The 20644-nt window shown below is 40.8% G+C and overlaps 1 protein-coding gene across 1 annotated transcript; it reads left to right on the top strand.

Moving 5' to 3' along the window:
* The first annotated feature begins 699 nt into the window (after positions 1-699).
* Positions 700-20180, top strand: ireb2 (iron-responsive element binding protein 2). The gene is made up of 22 exons (XM_004069484.5): positions 700-829; positions 5262-5348; positions 6421-6586; positions 8173-8310; positions 8414-8656; positions 8818-8887; positions 9275-9458; positions 9570-9709; positions 11828-11999; positions 12097-12197; positions 12340-12456; positions 12543-12702; positions 13674-13809; positions 14373-14457; positions 14549-14705; positions 15743-15867; positions 15968-16072; positions 16149-16291; positions 18219-18366; positions 18461-18583; positions 18674-18859; positions 18935-20180. The coding sequence occupies exons 1-22, from the start codon at positions 805-807 to the stop codon at positions 19094-19096; spliced, it is 2973 nt and encodes a 990-aa protein (XP_004069532.1). The 5' UTR covers positions 700-804; the 3' UTR covers positions 19097-20180.
* The last annotated feature ends 464 nt before the right edge of the window (positions 20181-20644 follow it).

Here is a 20644-nt window from a genome sequence, read left to right on the forward strand (position 1 = left end):
CATACTCCGTAGATTTAGTTACTTTTTGATATTTATAATTGGTGAAAACGTTCACATTTAGACTAAAAGACAGCTCTGTGATCTGGGAATATTGGATGTCTCAGATCACAGAGCTGTCGACCTGTGTGGTCGACGTTTAGTTTAGTTATTTATGACCGTACAGTAATACATATAATAAAAAATATTCTAGTTGAATAGAAATACCTTAATGTGTTTTTAAACACAAAAAGTATAATAATTAAAAGTAAAATTGAGGTAATAAAGTAGTTATTTCAACATGTGAGCATAAAAATATGAGTTTTCCTTTTTCCTTTTGTTTCCCCTTGCAATGAGAAAAGGGGTATGGCCCCATATAAGAGGGGCTTTTTTGCAATTAGTCGTAGCTTTAAAGTTTGGATTTAAAAATACAGGCAGCTTTAGATATCAACTATAAAATGTCAAAGATTTTATGAGTAATAATTTTTTAGAATTAACGCAATAACATGCTAACAAAAAAAGCTGTGAATATAGTTAATATTATTCATAATTTAGCAAAACACTTATCTTATTATTGTTGTTGTTGTTGTTGTATTTTAATATTAGATTTGTAGGTTTCTTTAAAAAAAAGGGAAATGTCAGAATGCAGTTTTTTTAAAAGAACAGAAATAGAACTAAAATGATCAATCTGTTTTTTAAATCAGTTTATATTTTATTTCCACGGGTTCATGCATGTGGGCGTGGCCTCAGAATTCCGCTTTCTGATTGGTCGGCTTGCCGGTGCCTTTGCAGTAGCTCCTACGGGTCGTGTTAATTTCAGGAGTCATCATGGCGCTCGCTACCCAAATCAAAGGTAAAGGGTTGTCTTTGGAGAACCTTCTACGGATAGCTTTCATCCGATGCATGGCGTAGTCTTAAAAGACGGCGACGACTTTAAAAAAGACTAACTATCACTATAGTTAGCTGCTGCTTGCCCAAAGCAAGTGTTATATACAATGTTTCGGCCTTACTTTGTCAGAATTACAACAAGCTAGCTAACGTTTGTTAGCTTGATAATGCTTGTCTTATAACTAAGCAGTAACGTAAAACATGATAGTTCTCAGCGCTGTCTTTCACCGGCAGGACTTTCGTGTGCGTTTGATGTGACGTCGTTTGTTTCTGGTTATCTCGTGAATGGTTTTGGGGTAGCGTGATAAGTACGTAGCTCATGGTGTGCTTTACGATAAGGGACCGATGCTAGCAACTTGAAGCTTTGCTAGTAGTTCTGCTTCAGCTCCACCAAACATCAGTTTAGATGTTAGAATTTATTTTTAAATTGGAAATGAACCCAGACGTCATTTAAGCTGTAGATAATAAGTAAATCACTTTTCGGAGGTGTTTTTTCCCCCTCGTATTAAATCAAAAAATGTTTTTTTCCATGGTAAGAATTCTTACTAAGATATCTAAGAAAAACAAAAGCACGGAAATAAGCTTTAGCTTAAAATATCTAAACAAAAACACGAATTGACATGATAGCAACGCATTTCCAGCTTTAAGACGTGTTTTTTCGGTTTAATTAAATACTTAGTGAATGTCTGAAGTAAATAGGAAGTGAAAAAAAAGGTTATTATCAGTTTATTTACGCTATTATCTCTCTCTCTTTTTTTCCATCTTTGCTAAAGAAAGCTAAACCTGTTTAGTGACAATACAGTGAGATACTCCACTCAGCTTTCTCCAAACACCTGACAAAGGCTGTTGTCTTATAGCTAAACCTACCAAATAACTAAGGGAAATGAGGGGTTTATAAATGCATAAAATTGTGTTATTTTAAAATGAATAGATAGTTGCTCTGACACTAATGAAACCCTACATCTACAGCAACAAAAGGGCTTATTTTCAGTAAAAGTACGTAAAGTGAGCTAAATTATAGCCCTTTTGGATTGTTTATGGTTTGCTGTCATTGAGTTTAGAGGAAATCCAGTAGACACAGGAGGCGACGTGTCTTTACTGCAGGTTTACTGGTTCCTTTTTAAAGACCCACTGTTGAAAATATTTTTTTAACTTGTTCTTGTAGCATTTTTCGCATGATGTTGGACATGTATAAAGAAAATTAAGTTTGAAATGGCATTTCTGAGTATTTAAAAAAAAATTCAAATCATAAAATCTTGTAGCAGTGATGTGCCAACAGTCAGGCAAATTTCTTATGAGCCTTTGGGTAAAAATGGCATAATCATAACAAAAACTACCCTGCAAACACTTGCACATTTGTTTAAATCATTGTGAATCTGGAGCAGATGGGGGGGAACAAGCCACTTGAAATAGATCATATCTGTGTCGTAGAAATTGCGTTAGGTGTGCCACAAACTCCTGCTCTGAGCTCTCAGCAATGGGAAGTGGAAGGGGGCCAGGGTTGCTCCGTGCCAACACTACTGCCCACAACTCAGGAGAATTTGTAATGAACTCCTGCTGCTCTGTGGAAACTGTCCTAGAAAACGACACAGGGTTGCTAGATTTTGGGCTAAAATGGCATAATCATAATTAAAAGACCACGGGGAATACTTTGATCACTTTTTGACTCATTAGTGTTTCCTTATTTCTGAAACCAACCACTTTAATCACTTTTGGATTAAAGATGATCAAAGTGGGACTTTAAAAAGTGTGTGGGACTGAGATGAAAGATATAGTTTAATTATTCTGATGATATATAATCTTGTACGACAGAGTATTAGGGCCATCATAAAAATAAAAGTGTAAATAAATAGATGAGAAAAAAGTCAACATTTTACAAACATAGTTGTAAAATTATGAGGACAAAAGTCAACATTTTATGAGAATAACATAAGTTTATAAGTTAAAAATGTGCAAGTCGTAAACTTAAGAGGAAAAGGGCTGTAATAGCAACAACAGTAACTATAAGTGGTAACTTTAGCATTGGTTTCAGAAATAAGGAAACACTAATGAGTCAACATTAGATTATTGTTTTAGTATGTGGACTTTGAAAATAATTTGCTAGACACTGGGCCTCTGCATAAGAAAATGGCACACAGACTTGGTGGAAGAAATGGTTGGAGTTGCTGTTTATGTCATTGGAAGTATAGATAGATAAATAGATGACTTTATTAATCCCACAGTGGGGAAATTTCATTTATCTGTGGCAGCAACATGACATTCAGAAATAATCTATATAATATAACATCAATAAAGGACATCACAAATTACATTTATATTAGATAATTAAAAATATTACTAAAATTATTATGAAAAATTATTATCAAAAATGAGATTCTTATTAAATAAAGAAATAAATATTAAATTTGCAGTGGTTTGGTTTGTAGTGGTCCTAAATTTGCATATGGCACATAGATTCCTGGGATAAGCAAAATGGTCAATGGATTCAGTCAGCACGTAACATGAATGGAGGCTTACACAACCAACTTTATTATCCTAAAAGCCTGGCTTATCCTCGCAAAATGACAACTTGTTTCTCTTAATTTGAAGACTTTATTCTCAAATACTTTTTTTTTTCATTTATGTTGGCTCTCACAGTCTTGTAAAGGTTTTGTAAAGTTTGGTTTGTGATGGTGTCAGGGCTGATGCTGTTTTTTGAGGCGTTTCTGTGTCTTAAACAGGGGTGTCAAACTCATTTTCACTGAGGGCCACATCAGCATAGTGGCTATCCTCAAAGGGCCAGATATAACTTATACATGTAACTAAATGTAATGAAAAATAAATGTAACTACTCCTTAATGTTAAATAACTCATTATTTATTTACCAGCGTTGGAATAAGCGGTTATCCTGTTGTCCGAGACAACCAGATGTCACGGAGGACAACCAAAAATGAACCTGATGGTTGTCCGTGTGACAACCTGGTCATTTATTCAACATTTTGGTATTTTTTTACTATTTTTCAAAGTTTTTGGGAAACCGACGTCCGACTTTTTAAGATAAAACCGAGTGTACACGAACGATGTCACGTGACTTCCGAACGAACCGAGTACGCCCGAAGACGTGAGCGGCATCAGCCTCAGCAGACGGAGTCGGACGTGGATGATCATGACATACCCCTAGAGGAACTTATCTGAAATTACTTGTCAAAAATGACAACATTTCACCTGCATGTCTTGTTTAAAAGATCAGGGATATTAGTCTTTACTGCTACTGCAGGGCACAATGTAAACATGGGATCATTTACACGTGTTTATTTGAAATAGATGTAATATCATATTATAACTTTTCATCACATATAAATATTACTTTATATTTGGAGTGCTGTAGTAGTCCCAGTCCATACAAGTGTTCTAAATTTTAAAAATACTCATTAGGTTACAGTGTTGGTTGATGTAATCAATTTTCTGATAAATTATAGGGTAAGATAAAGTTTTTTCATTTGACCGTAACAGTATTTACATGGCAATACTTTGTGTAACCAGATGCTTCAATATTTAGTAAAAAGTTTGTTTTTAATATTTAAAGAGTTTTTTAAATGTCCATCATAAGAGGCAGTTGATATTAGATGTATAGAAGAAATAAAGATGTAAGTACTGACACCTGAATAGGTTTCGTTGCTGTTGAATATTGGTATCGAAGGACAACCAAATATTACTTGCCAGGTTGTCCTCCGGACAACCAATTCCCCCCCCTTATTTCTAACGCTGTTTACTATAACTTTTTAAAGTGACAATTACAGTTACATAAAAAACATATGTTTGCTTGTTACTCTAGCATAAATCCTTTTACATTTGATTCTGTCAGGTTAGGTTATACGGTCGGTGTTTAAGTTCTAATGTATAGTTGCCCAACCCGATAGTTTAAATCCAATTCCCCCTAGATATGAATAAATACACACCATTTTTTACTCTAAGAAATTAAAAACTTTTAGGCTCTCACGGGCCACATAAAATGACATGGCGGACCACATTTGGCCCACGGGCCCTTGAGTTTGACAAATGTGGTCTAAAAGAAAGATCAGAGTTGTGACAACCACAATTAAACAAGAGCTGAAGTTAAAACCTGATGTCCTGCTGTGAATCCTGCACACTAAAGTATTGTTTTTTTTAATGAAAAGATTAAATCATAATCTATTTTGGATGTTCCTGGCTGGTCTTAATCACATTGTTTTAATGTCAGTTCCTCGCTGAATCACAGTAGTTCTGTTTTTCCAGACCGCAAAGCTTCGCCTCAATATCTCTGAGTGTACGCACACCAGAGAACATTTAGGACAATTACTGCTGGAAATGTCTCTACCATGTGTAGCAGGGCTGCTAAATTTGGTGTTCTGATGCAAATGTTTGCGTTCCCTCTGCAGAGCACCCATACTCTCATGTCATCGACACGCTGAAAGATGGCAAGATCAAATTCTTCAACCCGCTGAAACTCAACGATCCGAGATACGGTGAGTTCAGGAATCACTCCTGCTGAAGATTTCATTAAGACATTTTGCTTTTAATGTTTAGCAAAGTTTAGTGCATATTGGAAAACAAAAAGGCTTTAGCAGCCCTAACTGAGAATAAGACATTTAGAGAACCTCAGCCAAACAGAAAAACCTCAGACAGTATTTTAAGAAAACAAAGCCAAAATGCAAAAATGTGAAAAAAACCTGCCGATGATTAAATGTCTTGTCAGCCCTCTAAGTTGCTGTGATTGATTTTTCTATGACGTTATCTGTGTCTCACATCATCATTTGGATTCATTTTGACTTGTTTTGAGGTTTCTTCAGTTCTTGAGGGTTTGTAGATTGCGGTCGTCTTAAGTCCCTGACACTTTTGTTTTGAATCCCTGCTTCATCTGTGGAAAACGGTTCTGCTGCGTGTTGTTTTGGATCAGTTCCTGCTTGGCTTTAGTCAGTAGCATAACTTTAAGTTACAGAGTTCTGGGGCTTAAATGGTGTGGCTTGAAATAAAAGGAGTCTAAAATTGTTACAACCATTTCCACTGAGTTTTGGTTTTTAGCACCTCAAAACGGGCATTTACGCGTTTCCATCGACCTTTCAATGGAAGTGGTTGCTTGAACAACCATTTCTGAGAGTGGTGTGAACGTAGCTTTACAGTTAGGGTGAGAAGCTGGATCACCCAGCGAGAGCTGGGAGTAGAGCGGCTGCTCTGGGCATCTTCACTTGCTGACCCTCCAGCCTGGTCCTGGAAGAGCAGAAGTGGATGGATGGATGGATAAATGGGGGGGAGTGAGGTCACCCACACCTCAGTGCTCCAAGACCTGAAACTGACAAAACTTTTGTGTCTGATTGTTTATCTGATGATTTATTTGTACATTTTCTTAGTCAAACTAGCTGTGAAAATGTTAAGAATTTTTTAACTAGTGATTAAAAGGGTTGGTTCAACTAATATTTGGGAGATTTGGCTTCTTCAGTTTGCAAAAGGTCTGAGGTAATATTGAACCAACTCTGATGTTTGTTTTCAGTGGGAACTCCAGATGAATCAGCCTTTTTTTTTTCTGGTTGTGTTTTCCAGACCGGCTGCCTCTGTCCATCCGTGTCTTTCTGGAGGCAGCGATACGCAACTGCGATGGCTTTTATACCACAGAGGGCGACGTGGAGAACATCTTGGACTGGCAGCAGCAGCAGGATAAAGCCGAAGTGCCTTTCACTCCGGCACGAGTCCTTCTGCAGGACTTCACGTGAGTTGACAGCATTTGAGGTGCTGTGAAACGGCGATCTCCAACCTTTTTCAGACCACAGACCGGTTTAATGTCTGACAACAGTTTTTCACAGGCCTGTACAAGTCTGAAGTGGTTGTTTAATATTTGTTTTATTTTTCATGGTAAAGTTTCTCTTCTTCCTCTGTAAAGTATCTGCAGCTGGTTTCATGGTTTTCATATACATTTTTGTAGGTGCGAAATAAATAAGTCACTAAAACTGATATTTTCTAAATATAATAATAAATGTGAATTTCTGCAACTTTATTAGCAGAAATTCATAACATTAGACAGCTGTTGCTAATTATTAGCCATTATTATTATGGTAAATAGGAACAACTTTGGCTATAAATCCAAATTCAGATTCCTGGTATTTGTTTGTCATAAGCAGCTGTCTTTTATTTTGAAGTCAAAGGTTTCCCTTTTTTTCTGTAAAAAAAAAGCAACTTTCCAAATAGATTTGTTTTTTGTGAATTATCTAGCTTAAGTGGTCGGAGCAGCCTCTTTAATAAAATAGCGGATGTATTTTCAACACGGGACCGAGCCGCTCATTGTTGATATGCGTCAACAATGAGTTGGATGTGGTGACGAAAATCTAGTAGTTTTCCAAAGAAAAAAAACTTCCTTTAAAATCAGAAAGAAAGTAGGTCATGTTTTTTTTCCATGTACTAACTGTCCCTTGGACCGGTACTGGTCTGCAGCCCCGGGTTGAGGACCACTGACCACAAAAATTAGGCAAATCTTTATTATTATAGCTGGTAAATTTCAAAATGTTTGGTTGAATAGTAACATGGTATGAGTAAGGTTATTGCAAAAGTTTAAGAAGAAAATTTGGCTTTTCTACCAGTTATGCTAAATGAATGAGGAAGACAAAAAAAAACCGTTACCTTAGTGAAAGAGAAATGCACTGAAGCATGTTTGTGCTGTTTTCTCTCTGTGTTGAATGAGTGGCAATGCTGTCATTTGAACAGGATTGATAGGATTGTTTCATAGGATTGGATTAGCAGTGGTTCCAAAGTCGATTCCATGAAATTACCGGTAGCCCTTCCCCCACCTCCAGTATAAATGCCTTTGTTAGAAACTGATAAACCTGCTGTTTTCTCCAGATTTTGGCATCATGAATCACCAGAAAACGTCTATCTATGAATTACCTAGAATATATAAACTGGAAGTCTCCAGCAGACGTTTTAATTTACTTTAATTTGTTTCCGTGCAACTGTCTCTGTGGCCCAGTACCATGAACCGTGAACCGGTACTGGTCCACCACCCGGGGGTTTGGAGACCACTGCTGCACAGAGCTGTGGTTCTCTGAATCCTGACTGAGCGCTTTGGGATTTTCTCAAAGTTGCCTGTGTTTCTCAGCTGTTGGGTTACATTTGCAAGGATCTTTTTTGACATGTAACTCCATCTACAGCCGGTTTAGCTCGTGCTGGTTTGCGGCGCCGACTCGTTCGCTGTGGCGACCCTGATGGGAAAAGCCGAAAGAGAAACAACAACTCCATCTACAGCTATGATTGTCTTTCCCAACAGGATTATTTACACATTTTAAAACCTGTTTGTTTTGTCAGTGGCATTCCTGCCATGGTGGACCTGGCAGCCATGAGGGACGCCGTGGCTAAACACGGCGAAGACCCCAGTTTGGTCAACCCTAAATGCCCCACAGACCTGATTGTAGATCACTCATTACAGATTGATTTCAGCAAATGGTGAGTTTGCTTTTATCTTTTGCATTTTCTCTTCTTCTTCTATGAAGTCAGCAAATACAATCTTAGTTTGTTTTTATGTTTCTCATATTTCCTTATTTCACAGTGCCATACAGAATGCTCCAAACCCCGGTGGAGGGGAAAGTGCGACCCCCAGCCTGGCTCCTCCTCGCTCTGTGCCCTCCAGGCTTCCATCCAGAGGCGGCTCACATTGCGGAGGCCAGCAGGGCTCCTGTAGCAAAGCCGCCTGTAGCGACCCGCCGGCCTCCTCAGGAGGACGTCCAGCAGCAGTCCAGCAGATTGAGAACACGCCTCTTCTCTGCCCCTTCCACCTAAAGCCTGTGTCTGAGTAAGCTCACTATGTACTACCATCTGTGTTTGTGCCATGGTAGTTACTGAATTAAGCATTGAACCAAGTTCTAAGACTCACATTTTATTCTTAGATCAGTCATATGGTTCTCATACTCAGAGAAACACTTTTGAGTCATTTAAAAGCTTTTTTATTTGCAGAACTGAAACGGCTGTGAAGAATCAGGAAATGGAACTGATAAGAAACAAGGAGAGGCTTCAGTTCTTTAAGGTACCAGAAGAAAAGCCTGACATTTCGGTTTTTATCACTTATTTATTACCAATGGGATGTCTGTCAGCGTCTCCTTTGAGAGGGTCTCCACAGAGAATCATTGGCCTTCATCTAACCCTGTCCTCTGCATCTTCCTCGCTCACAGCATCCACCTTCATAGTCTTCTTCACTACACAGGTTTTTGGTTTTTGTCTAAAAACAGCATAATCATAATCAAAAGACAACCGGGGACGCTCTTCTAATAGATCAAACGATGATCAGAATGGGTCTTCAGTAGAGCTTTTAACCATCGATTTGACCGGAAAAAGTTGTGAATGGTGTGATTTCTGAAAAACAGTGAAGGCGTTCTTGTCTGCCCTCAACATTTTTCTCTGTGTTTCCAAACAGTGGTGCTCCAAAGCATTCAAGAACGTGAACGTGGTTCCTCCAGACGTGGGTGCGGTTCATCAGGTCAATTTAGAGTACCTGTCGCGGGTGGCGCAGGTCAGCGACGGTGTGATCTACCCGGACAGTGTGGTGGGAACAGACTCCCACACCACCATGATCAACGGGCTGGGGATCCTAGGATGGGGTGAGAAGGGCTAGGGGTAGGGACTCATGTAAGATGTTTCTTTCTGCGGAGCAGGAAGGTGAAGAAAAAGAGAAAGTTGATGTAACTTGACTGCTGGTCTCTCCCTGTCAGGCGTGGGGGGAATTGAGTCAGAAGCCGTGATGCTCGGCCAGCCCGTGTCTCTGACTCTCCCTCAGGTGGTGGGCTGTAAACTGGTGGGCTCCATCAACCCTCTCAGCACATCCATAGACATCGTGCTGGGCATCACAAAGGTAGCCCTCCTGCTGGATCTGGTGGTGTCTCTGTGGTGTTGCTGTGTTTTTATGCTTTGTTGATTTGTTCTTTGTGAAACAACAAATAAACAGGAAACAGGGACGTCCGTCTGACGTTCTCAGTCCAACTGTGACGATGACAGTCAAGTCTGTGGATCAAGTTGACTTTCAGGAAGTTAGAATATTGCTATAGTTAAATTTATTTATTTGTTTTAAACCATCAACAAAAAAAAACTTGAAGGAAATGTTATTTATTATTTTTAATGTAAAATAATCTAATTTATTCTAATGAATTTATTTCAAATATTTCTTTTTTTATTTTGTAAAGCGTTTTTTTTTTTTAAAACGTATTAAGATTTATATATGTTTCTTTTATCTATTATGTAGTTGATTTATTTTGTATGTATCTATATGTTTATTATTTTCAACAAAGAATATAATTTAATTTTTAAAAACAGTTTTTTAACTGTCCTTTATTGTTTTGTATTAAGCCTCAATATTTTTTTGATTGAAAACATTTAGAAAGATTGTTTTTAAATGTAAAATATATTAAATTATAAAAATATCAATTAAAATGGACACTAACAGGCTCAGAATGTAAACAAGCTGAACAAAACCTTTGACAAAACTAAAGTCTTGCAGCATAAATCCACACATGGTACGGTCTTTTCTTTTCTTTAGACATTGCATTTTTATTTGGGAGTCCCAAAAAGAAAGACTAAGGATCCAGATCCAGGTTCAGTGTTTTTACATGTTTTATTAATTTAGTCATTTATATTTAGTCTTTCTTTTTTTATGTATATATTATGTAGAATGTATGTAATATATATATTATATTTGTATATAACTTTAAATTATTTTATTAATTTAACTTATTTCATCAAAATATACATTTTAATTTAATTGTAGTGATAATTACTTGTCATCACTCATGTTGAAAACGTGTTTTTCTAACCAAACAAAAGCATTTTCTAAAGTTTAAATTATCCATTGTTTCATTAAGCACAAATAAACCAGTTGGACTTTGAGCGTATGAATGACATTTTTTACTGATTCACTGTTTGAGCACTTCCACTTCTAATCATTTAGCATAATGAGATTATATATTAAATAACTCTCGGCTACGTAAACAGGCATTCCTGATAACGGGAGAAACCCATGTGATGCTTTTTGTAGCACTTTAACTCTTTAGGCTCGTTTAAAGGCGTGCAGAAGTTAACGCTGTATTCTAATGTTCTTGATCCCTAAAAAATAACCCCTTCTTTCTTTTCCCATTCTGTGAACTTTTTCCCCAACTCTCTGCATGTTTGGGAATAATCAAACACAGGCTCTTTATGTTGTTGATGGGAAAATATCCACTTCTTCCTTCATGACGTCTCCTGCTGCTGACGGTGTATTATTTAGAAAATGCTCCGAAACACGGGAATCCCAATATTCCTGTTCTTTCTGAACGTATAATTATGTCATTAAGGATATGACCCCACAGACTGAATGCTCTCTATTAGGTAAACTTAGTCACTGGTGTTGAGCTCCCTCAGCTTAAAGCACCAACAACAAAGTCAGTCAGCTGATTGAAACAGAACAGGACGTGGACTGCAGCAGGGGTTTTTCAACCTTTTTGGAGCCCAAGTACACTGTTTTCCTCGACAAAAATCCAGCAACCAAAAAAAAAAAAAGAGAGAAACTCTATGGTCTGTATTGATGTCCGGTCTGTCCACCATCTTGGTAGCATTTTTTGTAATAATTGAGGCAAAAATATTTTGAAGTTGCAGCTGTTTTTCCTAAAAGTTGCGATAATTTTCAATAATAACTTCTAACTTGAAAATAGTTGTTTTTCCTCTAGAGGAACTAGAGGAAAAACCTGTGGAATTATAAAAGTTCCAGTTCAAATCGGACTTTTACCACACAGTTGTAGTAAATAAATTTCTCATTCGTTCTGCTCCTTAGCTTCTTGTGAACAATGAAACGTTCCAGCGCAAAGAACTTTGTTTTTCTCCTTCCCACCTAACAAAAAAAAGGAAAACGATTCCTCTATTTCTGCAGGAGTTCTTCATATTTGGAATCATCCAGACCTTTCCTGAACACTGTGTTAACGTTTCTTTTGCACTGCTTTCTCAGCACTTGCGGCAGGCTGGCATCGCTGGGAGGTTCGTTGAGTTCTTCGGACCCGGAGTCTCCCAGCTGTCGGCTCCTGACCGGACCACCATCGCCAACATGTGCCCGGAGTACAACGCCACCGTCAGCTTCTTCCCCATCGACCGAGTCACACTCAAGCACTTTAAAAAGACAAGTGAGCCGCTCAGCGTTTAGCTGTAAAACCCGGACGCTTTGTGCTCAGTCTGTTGGGTCTCGGTGATTAAAGCTGTTGTTGGAACTCGCTGTTGCAGATTTCAGCCATGAAAAACTTGAATTGATGGAGTCTTACGTGAAGGCAGTCAAACTTTTCCGAAGCTATGAAGAACCTCCGGAAGACGTCCAGTATTCCGAGGTAAACTCCCCAAAATCTGCTCCTCCGTATCTAAACACTTTTCTTTCATGTTCCATCGTTCCTACATGGCTGCTGTTCTCCGGAGCGTTTGGCGCACCTCTTTCCACAACGAACTGATAGAAAAGCATTGATGCCTTTGCAGGTTATCGAGATCAACCTGAGCTCCATGGTGCCCCACGTCAGTGGCCCCAAAAGGCCCCAAGACAGGGTGGCGGTCAGTAACATGAAGGCAGACTTTCAGAGTTGTCTGGAAGAGAAGGTGAGCTGCAAAAGAACGCACACGGGGGGTTTAGTCAGGCCGAAGCGCCGCCTTTGACTCCTCACAAACGTCTCTCTCCATCCCAGGTGGGCTTTAAAGGTTTCCACATTTCCAAGGAGAAGCAGGAGACTCGGGTCCCCTTCCTGCACTGCGGTCAGGAGTACCAGCTGGTGCACGGCTCGGTGGTCATCGCCGCCGTCATCAGCTGCACCAATAACTGCAATCCGTCTGTCATGCTGACTGCAGGTGGGGGCCTGACTGACGCCATGAAGCGCTTTAGAAGTGATTGATTTACTGCTAGAAAATAAAAAAAAGCTTACAAACTGGTTCATAAAAAGCCACTGATGTCAGTGGTGGAGGAGAAGTAAAATAAGGAGCGACTCTACGTTCACACTGAACAAGATTTGCTAGCTTGTCTAAAAGTCTTTGTAAAGCTTTCTCTCCTGCTGTGTGTGTGTGGAGCTACCGTCAAAAACGTTTGGCTTTATCTCTGCATAATGGAAGACATAAATGATGTTTAGAGTTCACGTTTATTTGTTTTCAGGGGCTCTACAAAAGCCTCTGTAATCACGTCTCCATGTCTGGGTTCATGAGATTCTCTCAGTGCGGTGAGCTTCACCAAAGTCTGCTGCAGGAGCTGCGTCTGAATGTCAGCCGCTTTCAGCGGTACCTCCGTCTCTCTGTGAACCAGTTAACGACCTCCTGTCCCACATTAGTCCAAGGAGGGAAATAATAATAAATAAGAAAAGTATGATAAAGTTCAGGGGGAGAAGGTTCAGAGTTTTCGCCCGAGTCCAGATATTTGAACTCTAGAACCATCGGGATGTGTAGCAAAATCTTTAGCCTGAAACACGCTGCTGCTGCAGCATGTCTGACACTCAAAACCTCCAATCGCATTTGACCGGTGACTCCTTGCATTCGGTGTGAACGCAGCTATAGAAGACAAACTGATGATAAGATCGAGACAATCTTGTTTGAAAACCTCTTGTCTTCGTTCAGCCAGTAAGGGATCCTTTCAAGGCAGAATCTCCACTTCAGTAGAAAAGCATGTAGGATTTGATTTTTATGCCAAGTACTTTTATTTCAGCTGTTTAGGCTTGTTTTACTGATTGCAAACAAAAACATTTTTTAGCCTCTTTTATGCCTCATGCTCCTCTGTGCTGCCCATTCTCGCCTACAGACCATTTTATTGATTTAATTCTCGTCTTATTTTGCAGGTCTTCTGGCCAAAAAGGCCGTGGAAGCCGGCCTCACTGTCAAGCCTTACATCCGGACCAGTCTGGCTCCTGGAAGTGGGATGGTCACTCACTACCTCAACAGCAGCGGCGTTCTGCCTTACTTCAGTCAGCTGGGGTAAAACCACTGGAAACCACTGCTCTGGACCTGCTGGAAGTCAATGTTTTAGAGATTTTCTGTCCTCTGATGTCACTCCACTTCTACCAAGTTTAAAACAGATTCTATTCCATCTGATAGTTGCATAAAATCTGTTTTTTCCCCCTGTAATCTGACTGAACAAAAGCTATGTTTCTCAACCTGAAACTGGAAAAAAGGTGCTCTCTATCGCTGATTGTATGTTTGGATCCTTTAATTCTTTTTTCAGTGATATGATTATGTTTTCTCTCAGAGAGATAAGAGATGAAGAAACTTTATTAATCCTGAAGGAAATTAAAAAGCGGCCAGCTGCTTCCATTCAACACACACAATAAAAAAAATAAAGCCATAAAAGCCATCAATATTAAAAGCCATTAGTTTAAAATAGTAAAATATTTCAAATCTATGATAAATCCATAAAACTTCAAATTCAACGTTTGTTGCTCACTGGGGGAGTTTTTCCAGTAAACTTTCAGATTTGGTCTTTTTATTTTTTCAAGTTGTCTGGACTTATTTCACTAACGTTGGTGTTTATATCTCCACAGGTTTCAGGTGATCGGTTACGGCTGTGCCACCTGCGTTGGAAACACAGCACCGTTACCGGACGCCGTCGTGGACGCCATCAAACAGGTAGTTTTCCACCATCTGTGATCCTCCTCTGTGCTTTTTTTCTATTTGCTTGTTTGTTTTAACCCATTAATAATGAACGTCTTCATTTCAGGGGGATCTGGTGACCTGCGGTCTGTTGTCCGGCAACAGGCACTTTGAAGGACGCCTGTGCGACTGCGTGCGTGCCAACTACCTGGCCTCCCCTCCCCTGGTGGTGGCTTACGCCATTGCGGGCACTGTGGGAATCGACTTTGAGAAGGAGCCGTTAGGTAAGGGCGGGGATCTGCGTGTGAGGATCATGGGAGGATTTTGGTGCTTAAATCACAGTGAATGGGCTTTTTGTGGTGATTCAGTGTGCTGCACACACACACGTTTATGCAGAAATGACTGTTTTCTGCTCTGTTGTGCGTCTGAACGCCTCAAATCATCCAGCCGGCGCCAGCTGTACAAGTTATTTAAGAAACATGACCCGATGTTTGAAGCCACTCAAAAAAAAAGCTTTTTTAGACACTCAAGTTGATCAAAATCTGCCTTCTTCACACTTTTTCATCTGATTCAACAATCTCCCTCGCTGTCTTTTAGGTGTTGAGGAGAAAAGTAAAGTTTTGGTTTTAGGATGATCCTTCCAGGTTGGGTAATCTCCGACTTTGCTGAAAAAGAACGTTGCCAGCAATTTCTGCAAACTGAGCCTTTTGTGTTTAATCCTTAAAAAGACATTTTGTAAAACTTGACCTCATCTTTAACACCTCATGACAGCTGACCTTGTTTTTTGGTTTTTGATAAGGATGCTGGTCCTCTTGTCCTGCTGATGGACAAAAAAAACCCTGTTTTTGACAACTAAAAAAAAGAAATAAGAAAAGAAAAAAACCACATACATTTATATCTATATATATATATAGATATATATATAGATCAGTAAACCCTTGTTTTTCGGGGGGGTTACGTTCCAAAAAGAACCCCTGATAGACAAAATCTGTGAAGTAGAAACCTTTATTTTTTTTACAATTAAATTCTCTATTATACATTGAAAAAAAAGAACAAACCATTTTCCAGGCTCAAGCATTTGTTTCACAAATAAAAGTTCTTTAGAACGTTTTTTTCAACAAATAACTTCTGTACTGTCAAATAACAATTTTAATCATCAATGTGAACAGAAGGCTTCAAATTGCGGCGATTAGCCCCGCCCACCGCGACCTGAGTAATTGGACTAAACGGGAGAAAATTACAAAATAGTGGCTCTGGTGTATTTGTAGTGTTTTCTTTCTTTTGCAAAGTAACAATAGAGTTGTTGTGTGTCTTTGATCAGGTTTATCTTCAAGCGGAAAGGAGGTGTATCTTAGTGATATCTGGCCGTCCAGAGAGGAGGTCCAGCAGACGGAGGAGGACACGGTCATCTCCTCTGTCTTCAAGGATCTCAGGGGAAGGATGGAGGTTAGGAGATGAAACTAAAGCTGTCTTTTTAATGGAGATGCAAAGGAAAGTTCGTTTCTTAATGTGAGTAAATGTTGACAGATGTTCCGCTCTCTTCCAGAAAGGGAACACGTTTTGGAACAACATTGAAAGTCCAGACTCGGTGGTTTTCCCGTGGGATCCCAAGTCCACGTACATCCGTTGTCCACCTTTCTTCAGCAAGCTGGTAAGTCCTCTGAAAGCTCTCTGTGGGAGCGCCGGGACCCTGACTTCGCCTTTCATCCTCCTCTCCCCTGTCTCAGAGCAAAGAGCTCCCCGCTCCTCAGTCCATAGAGAACGCTCACGCCTTACTCTTCCTCGGGGACAAAGTGAGCACCGACCACATCTCGCCAGCGGGCAGCATCGCCAGGGCCAGCACCGCCGCCAAATACCTGCAGAGCAGACGGTCAGTTTCAAGCTTTGGTTTTTTATTGACTCTGTCCTGCCCAACGTTAATAATGGGGTTATTTCCAGGGAGGGACGGCCTGATCTGATCACGGAGTTTCACACTTGATCAAAATCAAATGTTGCATCAGGAATCAGGGATCAGATATTTGTTTGATTCTCTTTACCATACTGATCAGTGCTAAATACTTCAAGCTTATTCTACACCAGGGGTGGGCAAACTGCAGCCCACGGGCTGGATCCGGCCCGCCTCCATGTTTGGTCCGGCCCACTGAACAATATCAGTTATATCATTTATTTTGATCTGGCTACACTATCACGACCCGCATAGAACGTGAAATTTTATCCCCCTCTTCTGCAGTCTGAGCTCCAGCCTGAAACCCTCTAAAATCTCTGTCAAACAGAACAGAAGACAGTCTTCCCTTTCTACGTCGCAGATCATCTTTCCCGGTTTAGCTCACTCATTTAGAGCGATTGTGCTACTTTTTTTAAACAGCGCACCCTGTTCTGTGTCCTGATTGGATGGAGACCTTGTCAATCAATCTCCTCCGTGTCTCCTGTACAGAAACGCGGAGCTCTTCAGATCTACAGAAATTTGTGATCAATCAGATCTTTGTTTTCATTCTAAGATCCTTGACCTAAATTCTATGAAAGTTTCAGAATTTAAACAGAGAAAAGGATGAAAATGTTCATGTCTGTCTGAGAAAAGTGTAGAAAGTGTGCAGTGAGGAGTTTTACTGCCATAAGCGTTTGTAATCAGACTCTGTGGATTTCACCGATCATGGTTATTTTTAGAACGTAACTCCTGCAATAAAGGAGGGAACTCTGTACTGGTGAAAAGGTAACGCAGTTATATGCGTAGCTGCAGCAGAAGACAGAAGAATGTGCTTTCTTTCATTATTACTGGATGAGAAACAGACGTGCAGGACTCAGCTGCTCAGTTTGAGCGCAAACTGTGAGACGTGAGGAGCTGCAGCTTCAAAGTCTCAGCTGGTCAACGACGGGAGAGGATCTTCTATTTATTGGTTTTTCTATTTTTTCCTGACTTTTGGTCTTTGAAAAATCACAGTTATTTGGTCATTTTTTTTATTACATAAATAGTGTTATTTATCTTATTAAAAGGACCATGAATTAATAAAACTTTATTATAGGGCTTTACAATAAAAGACAGATAAAAGTTGAAAAAAAACATCAAATGTTGACCTCACAAGTTAAAGTTTGGGGACTCCGCTCTAGCATCCATGTGGGGTTGGAACATTTGTTGTTTTTCTATCTTACGATCATTCAAACATCACATAAACGCAGCATTTCCACAAGTTCTCCATGAGGTACATCAAGCCGTTGGTGCAATTGGCTAAAAATTCTAAAATGTTTTTTTTTAAAATACAACTTTAAATCCAAATGTTTTCATCCAGATTCCATGTTATTTCTTTCTCACAAAAAATGTGAAAAACTGACAGCGGGTGTTTATAGCTTTCCCTTAACACAAACATTGATGTACAACAGTATCCATGGCAACCACTCTTGCCATTCAGGAGTGAGATCCCACCTCACCTTGAAACCTGTCAATGAAACCTTCCAAATGTTCATCGTGAGACCACGTATACTTTTATGGAGTTTATAGCTTTCACTACAGATAGTAGGAGGAATAGCTAAAACATGTTAACAAAAAGGACGAGTACTGAGTAACAGATGTTTATTTCTCAATAGAATAGTAAACGCATTGTGTTTCTTTTAAGTGGATAGTTTCTGCAGAGCGGCAGGAGCTTGTTGTAGTAGACTGTTAGCTCACTAGGAGCCCGGAGCGTGTAGCTCGCCCAGCGTATTTTCTATGCCACAAAGAAGCTCTTTAAAATAAAGGGAATTGTGATGATGATAATGATCGGCGGACGCTGCTCACACCGTGTTTGTGCGTGCGTTTTGGATAGGCTGACCCCGCGGGAGTTCAATTCGTACGGCGCTCGCAGAGGAAACGATGCGGTGATGACCAGAGGCACGTTTGCCAGCATCAAGCTCCTGAATCGGTTCATCGGGAAGCCAAGCCCGAAGACTTTGCACATTCCTTCAGGCCAGACGGTGAGCGCTGCAGCAGAACCTTCTGATGCCGTCCTTCCTGTGTTTGTGTTTAGCTTATCTGCTCTGCTCCTCTGTTCTGCGCTCATCCTTCCAGCTGGATGTCTTTGAAGCAGCGGACCGCTACCAGAGAGATGGCGTTCCCCTGGTTATCCTGGCAGGAAAGGAGTACGGCTCTGGGAATTCCAGGGACTGGGTTGCCAAAGGGCCCTATTTGCTTGTAAACAACAACAACAACAAACACTCGTTTTGGAGTTTTCTTTTTTGCTGTTTTTTGTTTTGGCAGTAAAGCGTTTCTGTGTGCCTGCAGGGCGTGCGAGCGGTCATCGCCGAAAGCTTCGAGAAGCTCCACAAGTCCCAGCTGGTGGGGATGGGCATCATGCCGCTTCAGTTCCTGCCCGGCCAGAGCGCCGACTCGCTGGAGCTCAGCGGGAAGGAGCGCTTCAGCATCGTCCTGCCAGAGAGCCTGAGTCCCAGGCAGCAGCTCACCGTTAAGGTATGCGCCGGCACCTGCGCCCGCCTCCGTGTGACGCCACCGCGCTTCAGCAAAGCCTCTCTTTCTGCCCTGCAGACCAGCAAAGGAACGTCCTTCTCCGTCACCGCACTCTTCGACTCTCAGATAGATGTCATCATTTTCCAACACGGGGGGCTTCTTCGGTACGTCGCCCAGACTTTTCTCAGAAGTGGCTCGCAGCCCAGAGCCGGTGCGGCCGAGCGCCCTCCATGTCCATAAACAGCAGCCGTCTTTGGTTTGTCGTCCTGATGGAGAGACTCTGATGATCCGTCTGCCAGCGCCGGAGGCTCCACTGACTTTTGGAATGTATGCTTTAGGAGCAGCGCCAGAGTTACAGCGCAGCAGTGTCCCAGCAGCAGCGAATGCATCACACAACCAAGAGGAAACAGCGACGCCAGTCATTTCCATCTGTTATGGTCTTCTATAAAAAAAAAAACTCCAAAATATATATATATATGTAAATCGAGTCCGCTTACACAAACAGACAAATACACACTTTTTTTTCCAAGAATGCTAAATTTGGGCTTATTACAGGTTTTATGTATATTCAGTGTTTTATGTATATTCATACAATCACTTCCGTAGTTCAGGTTGTTAGCTGGCTCCTCCTCCATCGTCCCTACTTTCAGTCCTGGTGCTAAGCTCCGCCCCCCACTGACTGCACTTGTAGTGTGTTGAACTCCGCCTTTTATCTGACTAGACAGAAAGGAAGTAACTACACCCCCTCTTTGTGTGACATTGTGGAAGAATCTGCACTTTTGTCTGGGATTGAGGGCAGAGATGATCAGGGGCGTGTCTGGTGATGGCTCCACCCCTCGACTGTCTTCTCACCTCCTGTCTCAGTGCGACCTGGATTTTAACGTTCGTCAGAGTTCAGTCGGCATGTCCTTGTCAGGTTGATGTGCATGTGATCAGTGTTTTTGTGAGCGGATCTCCTGCAACCTCCATTTACAGAGCATAGCCGTCACAACACTGAAGAGCGTCACGGTCTGAAGATCCGTGTAGAGCTTTGTTTTGCTTCGTCCAGCTGCCAACAGGAACCACCTTCATCTTCTCTGCCGTCTTTGTGCCTCACCCATGTCTCCACACGGCTCCTCCCCCTCCTCCTACTGCTTCACGATGGTCGACCTCCTCAGAAGAGTCGGCCAGAGTCTTACCGTCTGCCTCTTCAGTTTGAGCACGTCGTGAGTGGAGGGTCCGCCACTCCCGTCTTTCACCGCCTCACGCCATGGAGGACAAACAGAAGCGCTGTTTGTATCACTGCACCGGACTGTAAATACTTTTTAATAAATGGAAAAGTAAAGCTGGCAGTGTGACGGTCTGTTGCTTTATCAAGAGTTCATCCAAACACTTCCGTGAGTTAAGGTGGAGTTAAGGTTCACACAAGGTGACATTTACAGGAAGTTCCTGTACAGAATCAATTCAATGTTATTCAAACTGAAGAAAAAGTGTTCCCAGAAGTACTTAAGGAGCCACTCTAATGAAAATGGTGTTTTTAACTGAAGATGGAAGACAAAGAAAATGAAAATAAAATTGCAGTTCTGAGTATTTCTTTATTCAAATTGTTGTGAATCTGGAGCAGATGGAAAAAAAAAAGAAGCCACTTGAAATAGATCATATCTGTGTCGTAGAAATTGCGTTAGGTGTGCCACAAACTCCTGCTCTGAGCTCTCAGCAATGGGAAGGGGGGCCGGGGTTGCTCCTGCCCACAACTCAGGAGAATTTCTAATGAACTCCTGCTGCTCTGTGGAAACTATGTCCCAGAAA

This window comes from Oryzias latipes, chromosome 6 (genome assembly GCF_053564925.1).
Source record: "Oryzias latipes strain Hd-rR chromosome 6, Olatipes_Hd-rR_3.1".
NCBI classification, from domain to species: domain Eukaryota; kingdom Metazoa; phylum Chordata; class Actinopteri; order Beloniformes; family Adrianichthyidae; genus Oryzias; species Oryzias latipes.

What these genes read in the sequence shown, in the direction of transcription:
- ireb2 (XM_004069484.5), top strand. Translation starts at nt 805, where the DNA reads ATGGCGCTCGCTACCCAAATCAAAG. An exon ending in TCGTGGACGCCATCAAACAG is followed by an intron (nt 14,458 to 14,548) that starts GTAGTTTTCCAC and finishes TCTTCATTTCAG; the next exon opens with GGGGATCTGGTGACCTGCGG. An exon ending in AAATACCTGCAGAGCAGACG is followed by an intron (nt 16,292 to 18,218) that starts GTCAGTTTCAAG and finishes CGTTTTGGATAG; the next exon opens with GCTGACCCCGCGGGAGTTCA.